The sequence below is a fragment of the Myxine glutinosa genome, chromosome 13 (genome assembly GCF_964187855.1).
Source record: "Myxine glutinosa chromosome 13, kmMyxGlut1.1, whole genome shotgun sequence".
Classification (NCBI taxonomy): Eukaryota; Metazoa; Chordata; class Myxini; order Myxiniformes; family Myxinidae; genus Myxine; species Myxine glutinosa.
In genome coordinates this window covers 42,980,054-42,998,343 of record NC_136273.1, presented here as the reverse complement: position 1 = coordinate 42,998,343, position 18,290 = coordinate 42,980,054, and the positions used below count along the sequence as shown (strand labels likewise).

The following is an 18,290-nucleotide window of genomic DNA, read 5'->3' as shown; positions in this document are numbered from 1 at the left end:
GGGGTACGGGATGATTTTAATGAGCTGCACGTGATGTCTTGATATTGGCTTTAAAAAGGCCAGTGCAAAATGGGCATTTCAATCAACATGCCACGATTGTCAAGGGATCAACGGCAGCGTGCCCTGGGCATGCTGCAAGGCGGACTGAGCTACCGTGAGGTGGCACGTCGCCTTGGCTGTTCACACCAGACGATATCGGCCCTGGTGGACAGAGACACCCTCCACAACTCTGCAGATGACAGACCTCGATCAGGGAGGCCAAGAATCACCACTGCAAGGCAGGACAGGCAGATGGTCTGCAGTCACGTGCGGGATCGATTCCGTCCAGCATCCCGCACTGCGGCAGAAACTCCGGGGCGTGCAAACCCACGGATCTCCAATCTTAACGCTGGGCGTTAAGATTCCCATCCACAACCACCAGTGGCGTCCTGTACCGGCCTGATATTGCGGCCCACACCATCACACTTGGGCCACCCCACCTGTTGGCTTGACGCACGCAACAATCGGCATATCGCTCGCCAGTTCTTCTCCAGACACGCTCACGCCCATCAGGACTGTCCACACAGAACCTTGACTCATCGCTGAAAGCGACCTCGTTCCACTGCACCAAGGTCCACCGCTGATGCTGCTGGCACCATCTCTGTCGATTGCGGTGATGGGCAGCCGTCATCACGGGGCCTCTGTATGGTCTTCTGGCAGTCAGACCATCGTCATGCAGTCGTCTTCGTGCAGTATCATTGGAGATCCGTGGGTTTGCACGCCCCGGAGTTTCTGCCACAGTGCGGGATGCTGGACGGAATCGATCCCGCAGGTGACTTCGGACCATCTGCCTGTCCTGCCTTGCAGTGGTGACTCTTGTCCTCCCTGATCGAGGTCTGTCATCTGCAGAGTTGTGGAGGGTGTCTCTGTCCACCAGGGCCGATATCGTCTGGTGTGAACAGCCAAGGCGACGTGCCACCTCACGGTAGCTCAGTCCGCCTTGCAGCATGCCCAGGGCACGCTGCCGTTGATCCCTTGACAATCGTGGCATGTTGATTGAAATGCCCATTTTGCACTGGCCTTTTTAAAGCCAATATCAAGACATCACGTGCAGCTCATTAAAATCATCCCGTACCCCTTGGCTAATCACTGACAGTCAAAACGGCTGTTCAACAGCTGTGCTATGAAGTGACCATTGAAGGTTCAAGTGACCATCCGTGACCGTTTTGTCTGACAGTGAGGACACTATTGTCCACAAATAAGTTCACACATTTACTACACGCAGTGTTATTGTTGATATTTAAAGGTTTCAAATGTGGTAAGTTTCTTTTGCGTTTCAGTATATATATATAGTATGCACACGATCTTATTTGTGCTGTCAGGTCAGGCGCATAAAGCTGTCGGTGCCATTTCATTGGCTAGGGTGAACAATCCAAGGACGCGTTGTTCCTCTGACACAGGATACTCGACTTGGTCACCTCCAGTAATTGATGGTACTCATGTTGCCGACCTCAGAAGGATGACAGATTGTCAACCCCACTTTTTTTTCTTTTTTTTAATGTATACAAAGTCGAGGCTCGTTCGTGTAAGAGCTAACACATTAACCCTTTGAGTACAGATGACGTCCAGTGCCGCAACCCGCGAAAAAGTTTTGTGTACGGATGACATTACGACACGTCATCGACTATACCTATAAATAAATCGTCAGTACGTGGTTGCATTCCCATACCAAAATGGCAAATTAATCCCATACCGGGGTATTTTTATCAAAAAAAAATCCCGTACTCAAAGGGTTAAACACAAAAAAACATAAATGCACACATAAAACATAATAAAGAGAGCGGGAGACAAGAGGGGGAGAGAGAGAGGGAAGCACACAAGCACAACAACAGTAGAGAACAAGGACATCGAGAGATCTGTGGAAGGGAGAGGGCCGGGGTAAGGGAGGGGGGGGGGGAAGGGGTACATGGTATAAAACAAATGGACACTACGAGGAATTTCAGGAATGAAGTCGGAAATTGAAAAAGGTGGATTTGTGGTGTATTAACGGTGGTAGAAAATATCAAGGTTTTGGATGGGGGGAGATAAGAGATGGTGGTGAACAGCTGTTTTAAAGACCTGGAGGGAGGAGTGGGGTTGAAGAGAGTGTGGGAGTTTGTTTCAGAGGCGGCAGAAAAGAGGCATGAAGGAGTGAAGGTGAGTGAGCAGCGATTGAAGGTGATTTTGGTAGTTTCACCAAAGAGGGTTGCTGGCAGATCTTGTGCATCCTGAAGGAATATTTGGGGGACAGAGCACAGATAGAGCTGGGGGAGCAAGGCCGGAGAGGAGTTGGCAGAAGACAGAAAGACCACCAACCTGCCTGCGATGAGAGAGTGAAAGGCCCTCAGAATCAGCTTCATCACAAGAGATGCTAATGATTCTGAAAGCTTTCGTTTCTACAGCATGAAGCCGAGCTAGGTGTGAGGCAGGAAAACCAGCCCAGAGGGGAGAACAGTATTCCATCACGCTGCAGATGAAAGCTTTGTAAGTGGTGAGGAACTTAGAGGTGCTAAGGAAGGACCTCATACGACTGCCCAGTCGGTGACTGGCTTTGGAGGCCAGCTTGGAAATGTGGTTTTCCCAGGAAATATCGTGGCAGATAGTGAGACCCACAAGTTTGAGTGACAGAATTTCTTCGAGAGGATTGTTGAGAAAGTAAATGAGATGGTTTTCAAGATGGTCTTTTCGGAGAGACATAGTAAGAGTGTGAGATTTGTCAGGATTGAAAGACATGTTCCACTTGTTTGACCAGTTTGTGATTTTGTCCAGGTCGGTAGAGAGTGAGGAGGCTGCTGCCTGGCGATCTGAGGGTTGAGATATGGAGCGGCAGAGAGTGGAGTAATCAGCAAAGAGATACAGAAGATTTTCCAGGGGGTTGGAGAGATCATTGATGAAGACCAAAAATAACATTGGGCCCAGAACACTGCCTTGAGGAACTCCAGCCTAAACAGGAAGAGGAGATGAGAGAATTCTATTCACGGCCACACGTTGACTGCAACCAGAGAGGAAGTCCGCAAGCCATGCATGGAGGTTTACATGGATACCATAAGAGGAGAGTTTGGTGAGCAGGGTGGACTGCCAGACCGTATCGAAGACACGAGATATGACAAGGGAGATGGCTCGGATTTCCTGTTTGGCATTGAGGACCTCCATGCTATGTCAGTCCGTGTCCATGCTGTGCCGTGCTGTGCTGTATCATTCTGTGCCTTGTCTGTGCTTTGTCCTGTCCATCCATTGTTGAGACAGCAGAAGCAGCATGTCCAGAGTAGAGTGACCTGGTCTGAATCCAAATTGCTGATCAGAGATCAAGTCATTGGAGAAGAGGAAGGATTTCATTTCGGAAGCAATGATGGATTCCATGACCTTGCTGATTATTGGGAGCAGGCTGATTGGTCTGTAGTTGCAAGGATCTGTTTTTGCACCTTTTTGTGTAAAGCGGTAATGTTGGCTGATTTCCAAGCAGATGGCAGATGACCTTGAGCAAAGGAGAGGGTGAAGAGAACACAGAGAGGGTGTGAAAGAGCGGAAGAGCAGGATTTTAGGACCCGTGGGCTGATGCCGTCTGGTCCAGTTGCAGAATCAGAGTCGAGGTTTGACAGAAACCTCTTCTCCACCTTGTCAGGAGATGAGGTCACAGAGTCCAGGAGCAGCTGTGTTTGACTGGGTAAGGTGGGTACAGAGAGAGATGGGTTTTGGACACAAGATTTTCAGGCAAACACAGAGTTTAGGCATTCAGCTTTTTCACGTGTGGTGTCAGCTGTGTAGTCGTTTGAGGTAAGGGAGGGGGTGGAAGGGGAACGAACACCAGAGTAGAGAGATATCGTTTCCTGGCTCTCCTGAGGGTGACACACACTTGTTCCGAGCTTTTTGAAAAGAATGGATATTGCCTTCTGTTGGATTTTCCTTCCATGAGGTGAAGGCAAGTTGTTTCATGGCAACTGCCTCACCGCAAGATTCAGTGTACCATGGGCGGGAGGAAGGGTATGACAACTGAAGACGAGATGGGATAAAACTGTGCATGATAGAGAGCAAATTTCTTTGGAAGAATTCCCAGGATTGGTTGATGTCAGAGGCAGTAGAGATGGGAGAACAGTCCAGACGTTTGATGACTGCTTGAGAACCGTGCCAGTCGGCTTGAGAGAAACACCAGACACGTCGATGCTGAGGAGGCTCTCTGAGAATGGCCAGAGAGATGTCCACTTTGACAAGCAAATGATCAGAGAACCGATTGGAGCAGAAGAAGAACAGCTGACATTTGCAGGAAAGTTAGTCATAACCAACTCTAGAAGAGATGTACTGTTGACACCTGGTGTTATTTTGGCATGCCAAAGAAGGGTTGGGAAATGACATGCCATGTCCGTACTGTGTTGTGCCGGGTTAGTGCCGTGTCCATGCTATGTCAGTCCGTGTCCATGCTGTGTCAGTGCTGTGCCGTGCTGTGCTGTATCATTCTGTGCCTTGTCTGTGCTTTGTCCTGTCCATGATGTGACCATGCTGTGTTGTGCCATATCCATGCTGTGTCAATGCCATGTCCATGTTGGGTCAGTGCCGTGTCAGTGCCGTGTCCGTGACGTGTCCATGCCGGTGTCAATGTTGTGTCCATGCTGTGTCCTGTTGTGCTGTGTCATTCTGTCATGTCCATGCTGTGTCTGTGCTGTGTCATTGCCGTGTCCATGCTGTGCTGTGTCATGTCCATGCTGTGTTTGATCTTGCATCTCCAAATGAACCATGGCTATGGTTGAGGCATAAAGAGTGTTCTTAATGTCAGTTGAAGACCCTTAAATTGAAGTATTACACTGAAGTTTGGTAAAACGTGGAGCTGGCCTAATTGGCACCATCGTCAGTGTGTGGTTCCCTTATTTCCACGGCATTAAATTGATTTGGTTGAAAATGTATGGAGCTCTTCCTTGGCCTTGCACTTTAATGACTGCAGAGCTTTCTCCTTGTTGCACAATAATCGTGGGCTTTTTTTTTTCTTTCCTTTTTTTTTTTTTTACAATTACAATTGGGCTTACAATTACAATTAAATTACAATTACAATTACAATTGGGCTTACAATTTATACAAAGTTTTGGGTAATTTGCACAGCTTGGCACAACCTGGGAAGAAGTAGTTAGGAAAAAGCAGCTAATCTCCCATATTCCCTTCACCTACCGTGTTATAAGCCTGTACACTAATATCAGGATGAGAGTTGAACTGACTGTATATTTTCTTGTCAATGACGTGAATGCTTGTTATTATCCTCTGCGTTTATCAAACAATTCCTCAGACATGTACTGCCAAAGGATAAAAGGGTTATTGTTTAATTCATGTGGATATTTGGGTGGTAACTGAGGAAGAAGTTACAAAGAGAGAGGACTGAAGAATTCCTTCAGCTTATTGAGTGCCTGATTCGATCACAATTTGGAAAATCAACTCAAAACCGTCCATCATCAAAGTTTTGACCCTCAAGCCCATAATTTACAGTATATATTAAAGGAGACGTGAGTGCGTGCGTCCGTGTGTTCGTGCGTGAGTGAGGACATGCGAGCTTCACCCATTGGTTGGACAGTTCAGCTGACTCAGTCCACAATATCCATACTACGGCTGCCAATTTAGGAACCCTTTATAATGATATAGAATTACCCTTTAGAACCCCTTGAAATTACTCTTTTGAAACATTTAGAATTCTCCTTTAGAATTATCCTTTAGAATTATCCTTCAAAAAACCTTTCGGACTTTAGAATTGTCCTTTAGAATTATCCTTCAGAATTATCCTTTCGAATTATCCTTTAGAATTACCCTTCAAAAAACCTTTCGGACTTTAGAATTGTCCTTTAGAATTATCCTTCAGAATTATCCTTTAGAATTATCCTTTAGAATTATCCTTTAGAATTACCCTTCAAAAAACCTTTCGGACTTTAGAATTGTCCTTTAGAATTGTCCTTTAGAATTATCCTTTTGAATTATCCTTCAGAATTATCCTTTAGAATTATCCTTTAGAATTACCCTTTAGAATCACCCATCAAAAAACCTTTCAGACTTTAGAATTATCCTTCAGAATTATCCTTTAGAAATTATCCTTCAGAATTATCCTTCAGAATTATCCTTTAGAATTATCCTTCAGAATTATCCTTTAGAATTACCCTTTGGAATTATCCTTCAGAACTATCCTTTAGAATTATCCTTTAGAATTATCCTTTAGAATTACCCTTTAGAATTACCCTTTAGAATTATCCTTTAGAATTATCCTTTAGAATTATCCTTTAGAATTACCCTTCAAAAAACCTTTCGGACTTTAGAATTGTCCTTTAGAATTATCCTTCAGAATTATCCTTTGGAATTATTCTTTAGAATTACCCTTTAGAATCACCCATCAAAAAACCTTTCAGACTTTAGAATTATCCTTTAGAATTATCCTTTAGAATTATCCTTTAGAAATTATCCTTTAGAATTATCCTTTAGAATTATCCTTCAGAATTATCCTTTAGAATTATCCTTTGGAATTATCCTTTAGAATTACCCTTCAAAAAACCTTTCGGACTTTAGAATTGTCCTTTAGAATTATCCTTCAGAATTATCCTTTAGAATTATGCTTTAGAATTACCCTTTAGAATCACCCATCAAAAAACCTTTCAGACTTTAGAATTATCCTTTAGAATTATCCTTTAGAAATTATCCTTTAGAATTACCCTTGAGAATTACCCTTCAAAAAAACCTCTAGAACTTGAGAATTACCCTTTAGAATTATCCTTTAGAATTATCCTTTGGAATTATCCTTTAGAATTACCCTTCAAAAAAACCTTTAGGACTTTAGAATTATCCTTAAGAACTACCCTTTAGAATTACCCTTGAGAATTACCCTTCAAAAAAACCTTTACAACTTTAGAATTACCCTTTAGAATTATCCTTTAGAATTATCCTTTAGAATTACCCTTCAAAAAAACCTTTAGGACTTTAGAATTACCCTTTAGAATTACCCTTTAGAATTACCCTTTAGAATTACCCTTTAGAATTATCCTTTAGAATTACCCTTTAGAATTATCCTTTAGAATTACCCTTTACAATTACCCTTTAGAATTACCCTTTAAAATTACCCTTTAGAATTATCCTTCAAAACCTTTTAGAACTTTGGAATTTACTCTTAAGAATCCTTTCTAATTATCCTTTAAAACCCCACTATAGCTTTGGAATTTACAGTTTAGAATTACCCTTTAAAACCAATTATAATTACCCTTTTAAACACTTTAGAACTTTGGAATTTACTCTTTAGAATCCTTTAAAATTCCCCTTTAAAAACTCATTAGAATTACCCTTTAAAACCCCACTAGAACTTTGGAATTTACTCTTTAGAAATACCCTTTAAAGCCCTTTAGAATTACCCTTTAAAGCCCTTTATAATTACCCTTTAAAGCCCTTTAGAATTACCCTTTAAAGCCCTTTAGAATTACCCTTTAAAGCCCTTTAGAATTACCCTTTAAAACCCCTTAGAATTACCCTTTAAAGCCCTTTATAAATACCCCTAAAAACCCTCGGACTTTGGAATTTAGTCTTAAGAATCCTTTAGAACTACCCTTTAAACCCACACTAGAACTTTGGAATATACTCTTTAGAATTACCCTTTAAACCCCTTCTCTCCAGCAGCTAGTGCAATTAAGTGGCAAGTCTACATCCGTAGTTTGGTTTGAGGGAGAGAGAGAGAGAATGAGAGAATGAATGACTGTATTTTGATGCCATTCCTTCTGCATTGCTCCCACAAAATACAATTTATTCACCCATTATTTTGATAATACACAGTATTTACTTGGGCATGTATTTTTCCCTAAGTTGGAACTTGTATGCCTCTCCTTGGCACAACAACAACAACAACAACAACAGGCATTTTAAAGGCCATTTTCCCTGCTAGAGCAGGGGTTAGGCTTGCGGTCCCCATGACAATCCTCTCCATTTTGCCCTATTTTCTGCAGCTCCCCTTGTTAACCCCCTTGCCCGCATTTCTTCTTCGACCATCTTTAGCTATGTCTTTCTCGGTCTTCCCCGTCCTCTACTTCCTTCTACATTCATTTCCATCACTCTTCTCAACCAGTCACTTTCATCCTTCCTCAACACATGACCAAACCATCTCAACCTGTTTCTCTTCACAGCATCCATCACAGGCTCTAATCCCATCATCTTTCGCAATTCATCATTTGTCTTCCTCTCTTTCAACGATACTCCACACATCCACCGAACCATTCGCATTTCCACCCTTTCCAGCCTTCGTTGCTGCTCTACGTTCATTACCCATGTCTCGCTCCCACAAATCATAACACTTCTCACACATGCACCATACACCTTTCCATTCAGCTTCAATGACACTCCCCTCCTCGTCAGCACGCCACTCAGTTCGCGAAACTTCTTCCATGCACATCTCACTCCAGCAACCGTTGCCGAGTCTGATCCACCTTCTCCATTCAGCATGTCTCCTAGGTAACAAAATGTTTTCACACCTTCCAGCTTCACACCGTTTCCAAGATCCAACTCAACATTTCCTCCATCTGCAGCTCCCTCTGTGCACACCTTACACTTGAATGTAGCTGCTACACTGGTTAATGACCCTCTCAAACCACTACATTTTTGATGAACCCACTCAGCGCACATTGTACATTGAATGGAATTCACTCCGACACCCTTCCTGCACACAGCACACGGCCACTTCCCAGTTCTTTCCACCTCACCACATGCTTTACCACTTGCAATCACCTTCGTTTTTCCGATATACACCTTCAGACCTTTTGTCTCCATACATTCGTTCCACTTGTTCATCTTCTCCTCCAGTCACTCCATACTTTCTGCAATCAACACCAGATCATCTGCATACAACAACTCCCACGGTAAACCCTCCTTTACGTTCTGAGCCAGCACCTCCATCACAGCTACAAATAGTAGTGGACTTAGTATGGACCCCTGATGCACTCCCACCTTCACCTCAAACTCACCACTGTTCCCGCCCTTCGTCCTTACAGCTGTACGCGCTCTTTTGTACATTGACATCACCACTCTGATCAACCATTCCTCCACTCCTAGCTTCCTCAATGCCCATGTCACTATTTTACGTGGAACCCTATCGGATGCTTTCTCCAGATCAACAAACCCAAGAAATAACTTCTTCCTCTTCTCCATGTACTTCTCCTGCAACTGCCTTACAATAAAAAGCGTGTCTGTCGTTCCTCTTCCTGGCATAAATCCAAACTGCATTTCGTCAATCTTCACTTTCTTCCTTATCCTCCTCTCCAACACCCTTTCCAATACCTTCATTCCATGCTCCAATAACTTTATCGCTCGGTACGAGCCACACTCCAGAGGGTCACCTTTCCCCTTGTATAGAGGGACGAGGGTACTCAGTTCCCAAGCCACTGGAATGCGGCCTTCTTTCACCACCAGATTACAGATCTCTGTCATTCTCTTCACACCCCAACTTCCTGCTGCCTTCAACATATCTCCCACAACTCCCGTCGGCCCTCCCGCTTTTCTCCACTTCACTGCTTTTATCGCTTCCTCAACTTCCTTCTCGGTTATCTTCTCTGCCGGTCCTAAAACTGAGTTACTCTCTATGTTGCCATCCCATTCATTCTCTGCATTCAACAGTATTTCCATATATCTCTTCCATCTTTCTTGAATTCCATCTGGGTCCACAACGATTTGTCCCACTTCATCCTTCAAGCAACTCACCCCCATCACGTCACACCTCTCTTTCGCTATCTGCTTTGCAATCCTGAATACCGCTCTCTGACCTTCTTCCAAATCCAAGCGTTCTCCGAACATTTTCCTGCATGCCTCCTGCGCCTTTGCTACCTCTTTCTTTGCAGCCTTCTTGGCTGCCTTATAACTTTCATGCTCTGCCTTTTCTGCCCCCATTCCCTTCGCCTTCTGCCACTCCTTGAACTTCTTCCTCTTCTCGTCAATCTTCTTTCCAACTTCATCATCCCACCACCATGTTTCCGAGTCCCTCAGTGGTCCTTTTGTCCATACACATACCTCACCAACGGCTCCCAACAGACTATCTTTCATTGACATCCAAACACTTTCAAGCTCAACCACATCATCCTCTGCCATACTCAGCCTCTCTTTTAATGCCTCCCTCACTGTCACCTCTTTCCTCCACACCTTCATTCTCAGTTGGTACTTCACCCGCCGAGCTCTCCTCGCACCTTTCACCCTTATGTCGCAGACAACCAAGTGGTGCTGTGAAACAGCCTCCTCCCCCGGGATCGCCTTTGTGTCCCGGAGGTGCCCCCTATCTCGCCTACACACCTGCTGGTAGTCAATGGTTGTCGTCGACCCACCTGACGTGTATGTAACAAGCTTATTATCCTCTTTCTGGAACTGAGTATTACAAATCAACAAATCAGCTCCATCAGGAAACTCCAAAATCCTTTCACCTTCTCCCTTTCTCACACCATATCCGTAACCCCCATGAACTCCCTCAAAACCGTCCATACTCCTTCCCACATGTCCATTTGGGTCTCCTCCTACCACAACAACTTCCTCATCTTTCACGTTTTCCATCAGCTTCTCGATTGCACACCAGAACTTGTCCTTCTCTTCATCGCTCCGACCAACCTGCGGAGCATATCCTGAGATGACGTTCACCAAGAGCTTTCCAATCATCATTTTCACCATCATCAACCTATCACTCACTCTGGTCACACTCACCACACTGTCTACAAACTCCTCAGAAAACAGGACACCAACACCATTCACGCCCTACGGGCACCCTTGCCACGAAAACTTGTATTTCTGTCCCTGCCTACCCTTCACCATTCTCACATCACTTCCCTTCCATCTCGTCTCCTGCACACAACATATGTCCACTCTTCTTCTGACCAATACTTCCACCACTTCTCCTGATCTCCTTGTCATTGTCCCTACATTCCATATCCCAAACCTCAGAAACCGATCTCCACGTCGGGCATCAGATGTTTCGTCGTCATAAATGGAGTGATTTCCACCCTTGCTTCGATCGGTTTCCCCACCTAGAGTTTTGACGAGAGGGAGTGGGGTCCCCCACGGGGTACTTTGGGCTGTACCCTGCCCATATGTAGTTGTAATTGTCATGGTTCTCTTTTTGAGGCAATGTTTTTATGGCCGGATGCCATTCCTGACACCAACCCTTTTAGTCGCCTCTTCCGACACGCAGGGATACAGTGTACCTATTCTAAACCGGGGTACACACCGGTACAAAATGCCTCCAGTATGAAGCAAATATTATTGCATGGTACGGCTTAAGTTTTATGCATTCCTGACTTCCGAGTACATTGTGGAGTTGAGCCAGAGTTTTTACATTGTCCTCATAACTACTGTACAGCAGTGCAGCTTCACTTATACATGTGAGACTCAATTGACAGAATATAAGTAGTGTGATAACAAAAACGCAATGTTTAACTTCCTGCCACCTGCCAAGTTTAACTTGGAATATTTGTTTCATCCTCAACTTTCTAATTACCATTTCCTCTCTACCGAACCCACAGTTCTCCTACGTTGATGCCGATGGTTATCAGCTGGGAGTCGTGCAAATGACCTTCTTGCGGTTACTTAGCTCGGCGGGACGTCAGGACATTGGGTTCCGCTGCCACATGTCATCAGCGTGGTATGACCTTGAAAAGGACAGTCATGAAAAGTCTGTCCGCCTCCTTGCCTCCAACGATGAGGAGCTGGGCTTTGAGGATCGAGCTATTGTGCACGCCCTCGAAGATGGTTGTGCGGTATGTGTTCTTCCCCTGCAAATTATATCACCACTCGATATTTTCATGTTCTTCCTTGTTATGAACCCAAAACAGCTCTTGTTATTCTTTAACCATCATATGAGACACATAGTGTAGCAATATATCTAAGGGGAACCTTGATATGATGTGCAATTATTTTCCGAGATTTATTATTACACTTTGTTCACAGAAAAATACGTTTTGATATTATTTAAGATTTTTGTTTAGGTAAACTTTTACAAGTCAGTGTGATCTCTGCATTATTGGTCCATGATGATGACCTTATTCATCCTCTCCCACTTTTTAGAAGTTTTCTATCCTACCACAAAGGAAGACAATGCTACATCTCCAATTGAAAATCTTCTTGTGTATTCACTCACCATATGAGCCAACTCAACAAGGCTGCCAGATCAGCCCATTATAGTTCACTCTAGATTATAAGTTACATGCCATTATTACAAGAGCATCGTTGCATTTACCTCAAAGGGTCATCATGTGCGTTCTTCTTTCCAGACATTTAAGATGTTGGTAGGCCACCAAAGTCCAGGAAATATACTGTCATTAATTTGCAATTGCACATATTAGTGAGTTCGATGGTCCTTAAATGTGCAACACTTCTTAAATCTACCTTTTTTACACCGTGTGGCCCAGCAATATCCCCCAAACATGGTAATGCTGCTGATACATCGACATCACTTTCTTACTGAACATCAGTGTCTCTTTAGCAGCAGATACAGATAATTCCTGGGATTTTAAAAATTAATCATGGGATATGAGCATCACCCATCTCTTGTCTTGAAGAGGGTCGGCCTAACCCTTCTAATACTGCTGCAGTTAATATGGGATAGCTACTTACTACAATGTTATTTGGTAACGAGTTTCACAATTTTGGCCGAGTGATGATGGAATGGTGGATATATGCCCAAACAACTAGGAAGTGAAATGCTGTAACTTGAAATGGTGATTGATCCGCCGTGGAGAAAAGAGAAGCTGACGTTTCGGCCTAACCTTTCATCAGAGCAGCGAGAAAGGAAATTGTGCAGGGGTTGGTGAAAATATACCACCGCAAATAATGTCACTGGTGTGCTGGGAATGGTGGATGCTGATTGGACAGAGGTGTGCAATGTCATGTGTGACGTATTGCTCCGGGTCAAAGGTCATGAGTGACGCATTGGTGGAGAGGAAGAGGAATAACAAGAAGATGAAGAAAAAGAAAAATCTCACCCATACTCCCTTCTACACCCCCTTACTACCTCTATCTCCCCTACATCTCTCTACCACCGCTTCCTCAATTCCTCCCTTTATTTATCTTCCCATTCTACTGTATCTTCCTTCTTTTTCTTATTCTTCTTTTTCTTTCTCTTCTTCTTGGTCTTCTTCTTACTCTTCCTCGACACCAACATATCCCTCACGACATTTCACCCAAAACAATACGTCACACATGACATCACACACTTCTGTCCAATCAGCATCCACCATTCCCAGCATGTCAGTGATGACGTAATTTGCGGTTGTATATTTTCACCAGCCCCCACCCGATTTCCTTTCTCTCTTGCTCTGATGAAGTGTTAGGCCCGAAACGTCAGCTTCTCTTCTCTCCATGACAGATCAATCACCATTTAAGTATTTTATTTCCTGTTGGTTTTGACTTCTTTTACCGCCTACACAGCTCGATAATTACGTGCTGAGATTATCGATTACATTCCATAAATGCCCAAGTCAGGCTAATGTGTGACTTGGATGGGGGAACGTTGATGTGGTGGTGCTCCCATAAACCTGCTGGCCTTGTCTGAAGTGGTGGAAGTCACGACTTTTGGAGCTGCTGCTGAGCAAACCTTGGCGAGTTATTTCAGTGCATACTGTAAATAGTAAACACAATCTGTTATGGTACACGAGTGGTGAAGAGCACTGATGTTGTGGCTGGTAGGTAAGGTGCATATCTAGGGGACTGTTTTATCTCAAATGGTGGGTAGCTTTATGAGTGTTGTTTCAGCTGCCCCTATCCAGGAATGTGGAGAGTATTCCATCTCACCTTGACATGTGCTTTGTAGAAGATGGAAAGGTTCTGTGGAGTTAGAAGATGAGCCACAGAATACCCAGCCTCTGGTCTGCTCACGTAGCCACTGCGCTTATATGGCTGTTCCAGTTGAGTTTCTGGTCAATGGTAACTCCAGGATATTGAAGTAGGGGACACAGCAAGGAGAATTCCTTTTGAAATAATGCGAGTAGTAGTTTGTTCTCCAATAATTGGTAGTTTCATCACAATTTAAGTTTGACCCTCCAACTACTCAGCAAATGTCTCGGTTGGACTTTGCTCAGACCATTATCTAAGAATAATGCCAATGTTTCTTTATTATTCAATACAATACAAACTCGCAATAAATACAGTGCCCTCCATAAGTATTGGAACAGTGAAGTCCAATTTGTTGTTATTGCTATCTGCTCAGTAAATTAGGATTTTAGATCAAAATATGAATACGAGGCAAGAGTACAGAAGGTCAGCTTTTATGTCTTGGTATTTATTTGCATATATGTTTTGCCATTAGAGACCAGTACCATTTGAGTACCAGTTCACTGGTAATTCCCTGTGTGTCGTAAAAAGGCGACAAACAGGGTTAGCGGCAGGAAGGGCATCCGGCCGTAAAACATTGCTTCAAAATGGGGACCAAAAAACAACAACAACCACGGTCCCCGAAAAAGGCCAACCCCCGCTTTGCGGGGGAAAATGGCCTCTAAAGGTGGTTTTTTTTACCATTAGAGAACAGCAGCACTTTTTATGTTCAGTCCCCTCATTTTATGTAAGTATTGTTACAATTGACTGACAGGTGTTTCTTGTTGCATTGGTTGTTCACACATAAAAGAGCGGTGAATGTCTAGTCTTGGTTTTTGTCCCCCGTCGCACCACGGAGCGAAAGGGGGACTGTGGTTTTCCCCTCCGTCCGTGTGTGCGTGCATGCGTCCGTGCGTCCGTCCGTGCCTGCGGACGTACGTGCGTGCGTACGTGCATGCGTAAGCGAAGGACCGAATTCTAATTTGGTGTGTGGGTGCAACCCACGTCAAAATCCAAGATGGCCACCGCCATGTATATCTGAACCTTGTGAGCAGAATATCTTGAAAAATAAGCGAAGTACCAACGTCTAATCTGGTGTGTGGGTGTATCCAGGCATAAGGAAGAACGCTATTGAAAATTGGGTCGCCACGTCAAAATCCAAGATGGCCGCCACCATATATATGTCAGAACCTTGTGAGCGAAATATCTTGAAAAATAAACGAACTACTAACGTCTAATGTAGTGTGTGGGTGTATCCAGGCATAAGGAAGAACGCTATTGAAAATTGGGTCGCCACGTCAAAATCCAAGATGGCCGCCACCATAAAAAGACGAAAATGTCTGAACCTTGTGAGCGAAATATCTTGAAAAATGAACGAACTACTAACTTCTAATCTGGTGTGTGGATGTATCTACGCATAAGGAAGAACGCTATTGAAAATTGGGTCGCCACGTCAAAATCCAAGATGGCCGCCTTGCGTCGTCCAATTTGTCAACTCGCATCACTTCACCGACGGGGGACCTAGGCGTAACGCTTGTAGCCTTTGCTTTTGTCTTTCGAGTCAGTTGGCATAAACCAATGCAGTGCCTTCAGAAAGTATTCACACCCCATGATTTTTTCATATTTTGTTGTTACATCCTGAATTTAAAATGCATGACATTGAGATTTATTTTATCACTGACCTCCAGGTAATACCCCATAATGTCAATGTGAATGTTATTTGAAACAATTTCATTAATTAATTTAAAAGTGAAAAGCTGACATGTTTTGAGTCAATAAGTATTTAACCCCTTTGCTATGGCACACTAAATTGAGCTCAGGTGCATCTAATTTCCTTTGATGGTACTTGAGATGTTTCCACAACGTGATTGGAATCCACCAGTGGACAATTCAATTGATTGGACATGATTTAGAAAGAAACGCACCTTACTATATAAGGTCACACAGTTGACAGTGCATGTCAGAGCAGAAACTTTTCCATGAAGTCCAAGGAACTGTCTAGAACTCTGAGATAGAATTGTGAGGAGGCATAGATCTGGTGAAGGGTAGACAACAATTTCTGAAGTGTGGAAAGTTCCCAAGAGCATAGTGAGCTCTATCATTAGGAAATGGAAATAATATGGAACTACCCAGACTCTTACTGGAGCTGGCCGCCTGACCAAACTGAGAAACCGGGAAACAAGGACCTTGTTCAGAGGTGACCAAGAACCCAATGACCACTCTGACAGAACTACAGAGTTCCTTTGTTGAGATCGGAGCATATGCCAGAAGGACAACAGTCTCTGCAGCACTTCAAAAATCTAGGCTTTATGGGAGAGTGGCCAGAGAGAAGCCACTCCTGAGAAGAAGGCACATGGTAGCATGCCTGAAGTTTGAGAAAAGGCATGTGAAAAACTCAGAGCATGAGGCAAATATTCTGGGGTCTGATGAGACGAAAATTAAACTCTGGCCTGAGTGCAAAACGCTTTGTCTGTTGGAAACCGAGCACAGCTCATCACCCATCTAACACCATCCCTACTGTTAAGAATGGTGGTGCCAGTATCATGCTATGGGGATGCTTTTCAGCAGCAGGAATTGGGAGACTTGTAAGGATAGAGCAGTGTTTCCCAACCGTTTTCTGATCGAGTACCACTTGGAGGTCCCGTACCGTCGCCGCGTACCACCTGGTTTCAGAAAAACTCAATCCGCGTACCACCTGGTTCCAGAAAAACTCAATTCGATAAGATATCAGGCTTATTTCAATTTAATGCGAGGGCTGCATCTGTTTCTTCTCCACCAGCTGGTCGATGCGGGGCATAACTTTGCTCACAGCACATCGGAAATCATGAAATATATCAGAAATCAGAAATAAAAAAATTATCAGGCCAAATCATTTTTTTTAAAGGTTGTCGCAAACCACCTGGAAGGCCCTCGCGTACCACTAGTGGTACGTGTACCACAGGTTGAGAAACACTGGGATAGAGGGAACAATGAATGGAGCCAAATAAAGGCAAATCCTTGAGAACCTGCTTGAAAGAGCAAAAGACCTTCGACTGCGGTGAAGATTTATGTTCCAACAGGACAATGACCTCAAGCATACAGCCAAAGCAACACTGGAATGGCTTCAGAACAAGAACGTGAAAGTCCTTGAGTGGCCCAGCCAAAGCCCAGACTTGAATCACATTGAGAATCTGTGGAAAAACCTGAAGATTGCTGTTCACAGTTGCTCCACATCCAACTTAACTGGGGTTGAGCAAATCTGCAAAGAAGAATGGGAGAAACTCCCCAAATCCAGATGTGGAAAGCTGATACAGACATACCCATGAAGACTCGAAGCTGTAATCGCTGCAAAAAGCGGTTCTGCTAAGTATTGATTCAGGGGGCTAAATACTTATGTAAGTTAGATATTTCTGTATTACATTTTCAATAAATTTATAAAAATCTCTAAAACCATGTTTTTACTTTGGCATCATGAGATATTTTGTGTAGATCGGTGACAAAAAAATTAAATGAATCCATTTTTAAATTCAGGCTGTAACACAACAAAATGTAAAAAGGGTAAAGGGATGTGAATACTTTCTGAGGGCAATATATGTAGACCAGAGAACTGCCTATGAAAGAAAAACAAGCAATTTGGAAACTGCAAGAACAGAATAATTAAATTATAACCATAGCACAATAACTGGGCAGAGAAAACACAACAATTTGGAATATCGTGAAAAAAATGAAGCGACTGGTGTACGTACTTTGCAATAGACAACGGCCAGGTCGGCCAAGGGAAACAACTGCAGTTGATAACAGAAATACCATCAGAGCCATGGAGAAAAATCCGAAAACAACTGTCAGTGACATCACCATCAAACCTCAGAGTATAGGGGTGAAAGTATCACAATCTACCATTCACAGAAGACTTTTACAGCAGAATTACAAAGGCTACACTGCCAGATGCAAACCTCTCATCAGCACCAAAAATAAAAAGGCCAGATTAGAATTTGCCAAGAAGTACAGACATGAGCCAGTAGAGTTCTGTAACAAAGTTTTATGGACAGATTAGACCAAGATAAATCTTACCAAAGTGATGGAAAGGCAAAAGTGTGGAGAAAGTGTGGAACTGCATATGATCCAAAGCATACTACCTAATCTGTGAAGCATGATGGAGGTGGTGTCCTGGCTGGGGCTTGCATGGCTGCCTCTGAAACTGGCTCACTCATCTTTATTGATGATGTAACTAACGATGTCAGCAGCAGAATTAATTTGGAAGTGCACAGAAACATTTTGTCTGCCTTTGTACAAGAAAATGCCTCCAAACTCATGAGGTGGCACTTCACCATGCAGCAAGATAATGACCAAAAACACACTGCCAACACAACCATGGAGTTCATCATCAGGGGGAAACTGGAAGGTTTTAGACTGGCCAAGTCGATCTCCTGATTTGAATCCAATGGGGTACGCATTTCACTTGTTGAAAGACTAAAGTCAGAAACTCCCCAAACAAACAACATCTGAAAATGGCTGTAGTA

The 18,290-nt window shown here is 43.6% G+C and overlaps 1 protein-coding gene across 1 annotated transcript in view; it reads left to right on the top strand.

The window, feature by feature from the left end:
• The window catches only part of COL5A1 (collagen type V alpha 1 chain), a 505,662-nt gene that overhangs the window by 478,164 nt on the left and 9,208 nt on the right, over positions 1 to 18,290 (top strand). The window contains exon 66 of the mRNA XM_068102230.2: positions 11,508 to 11,741. Coding sequence (XP_067958331.1) covers positions 11,508 to 11,741 — 234 coding nt within the window. The remainder of the gene's footprint in view (positions 1 to 11,507; positions 11,742 to 18,290) is intronic.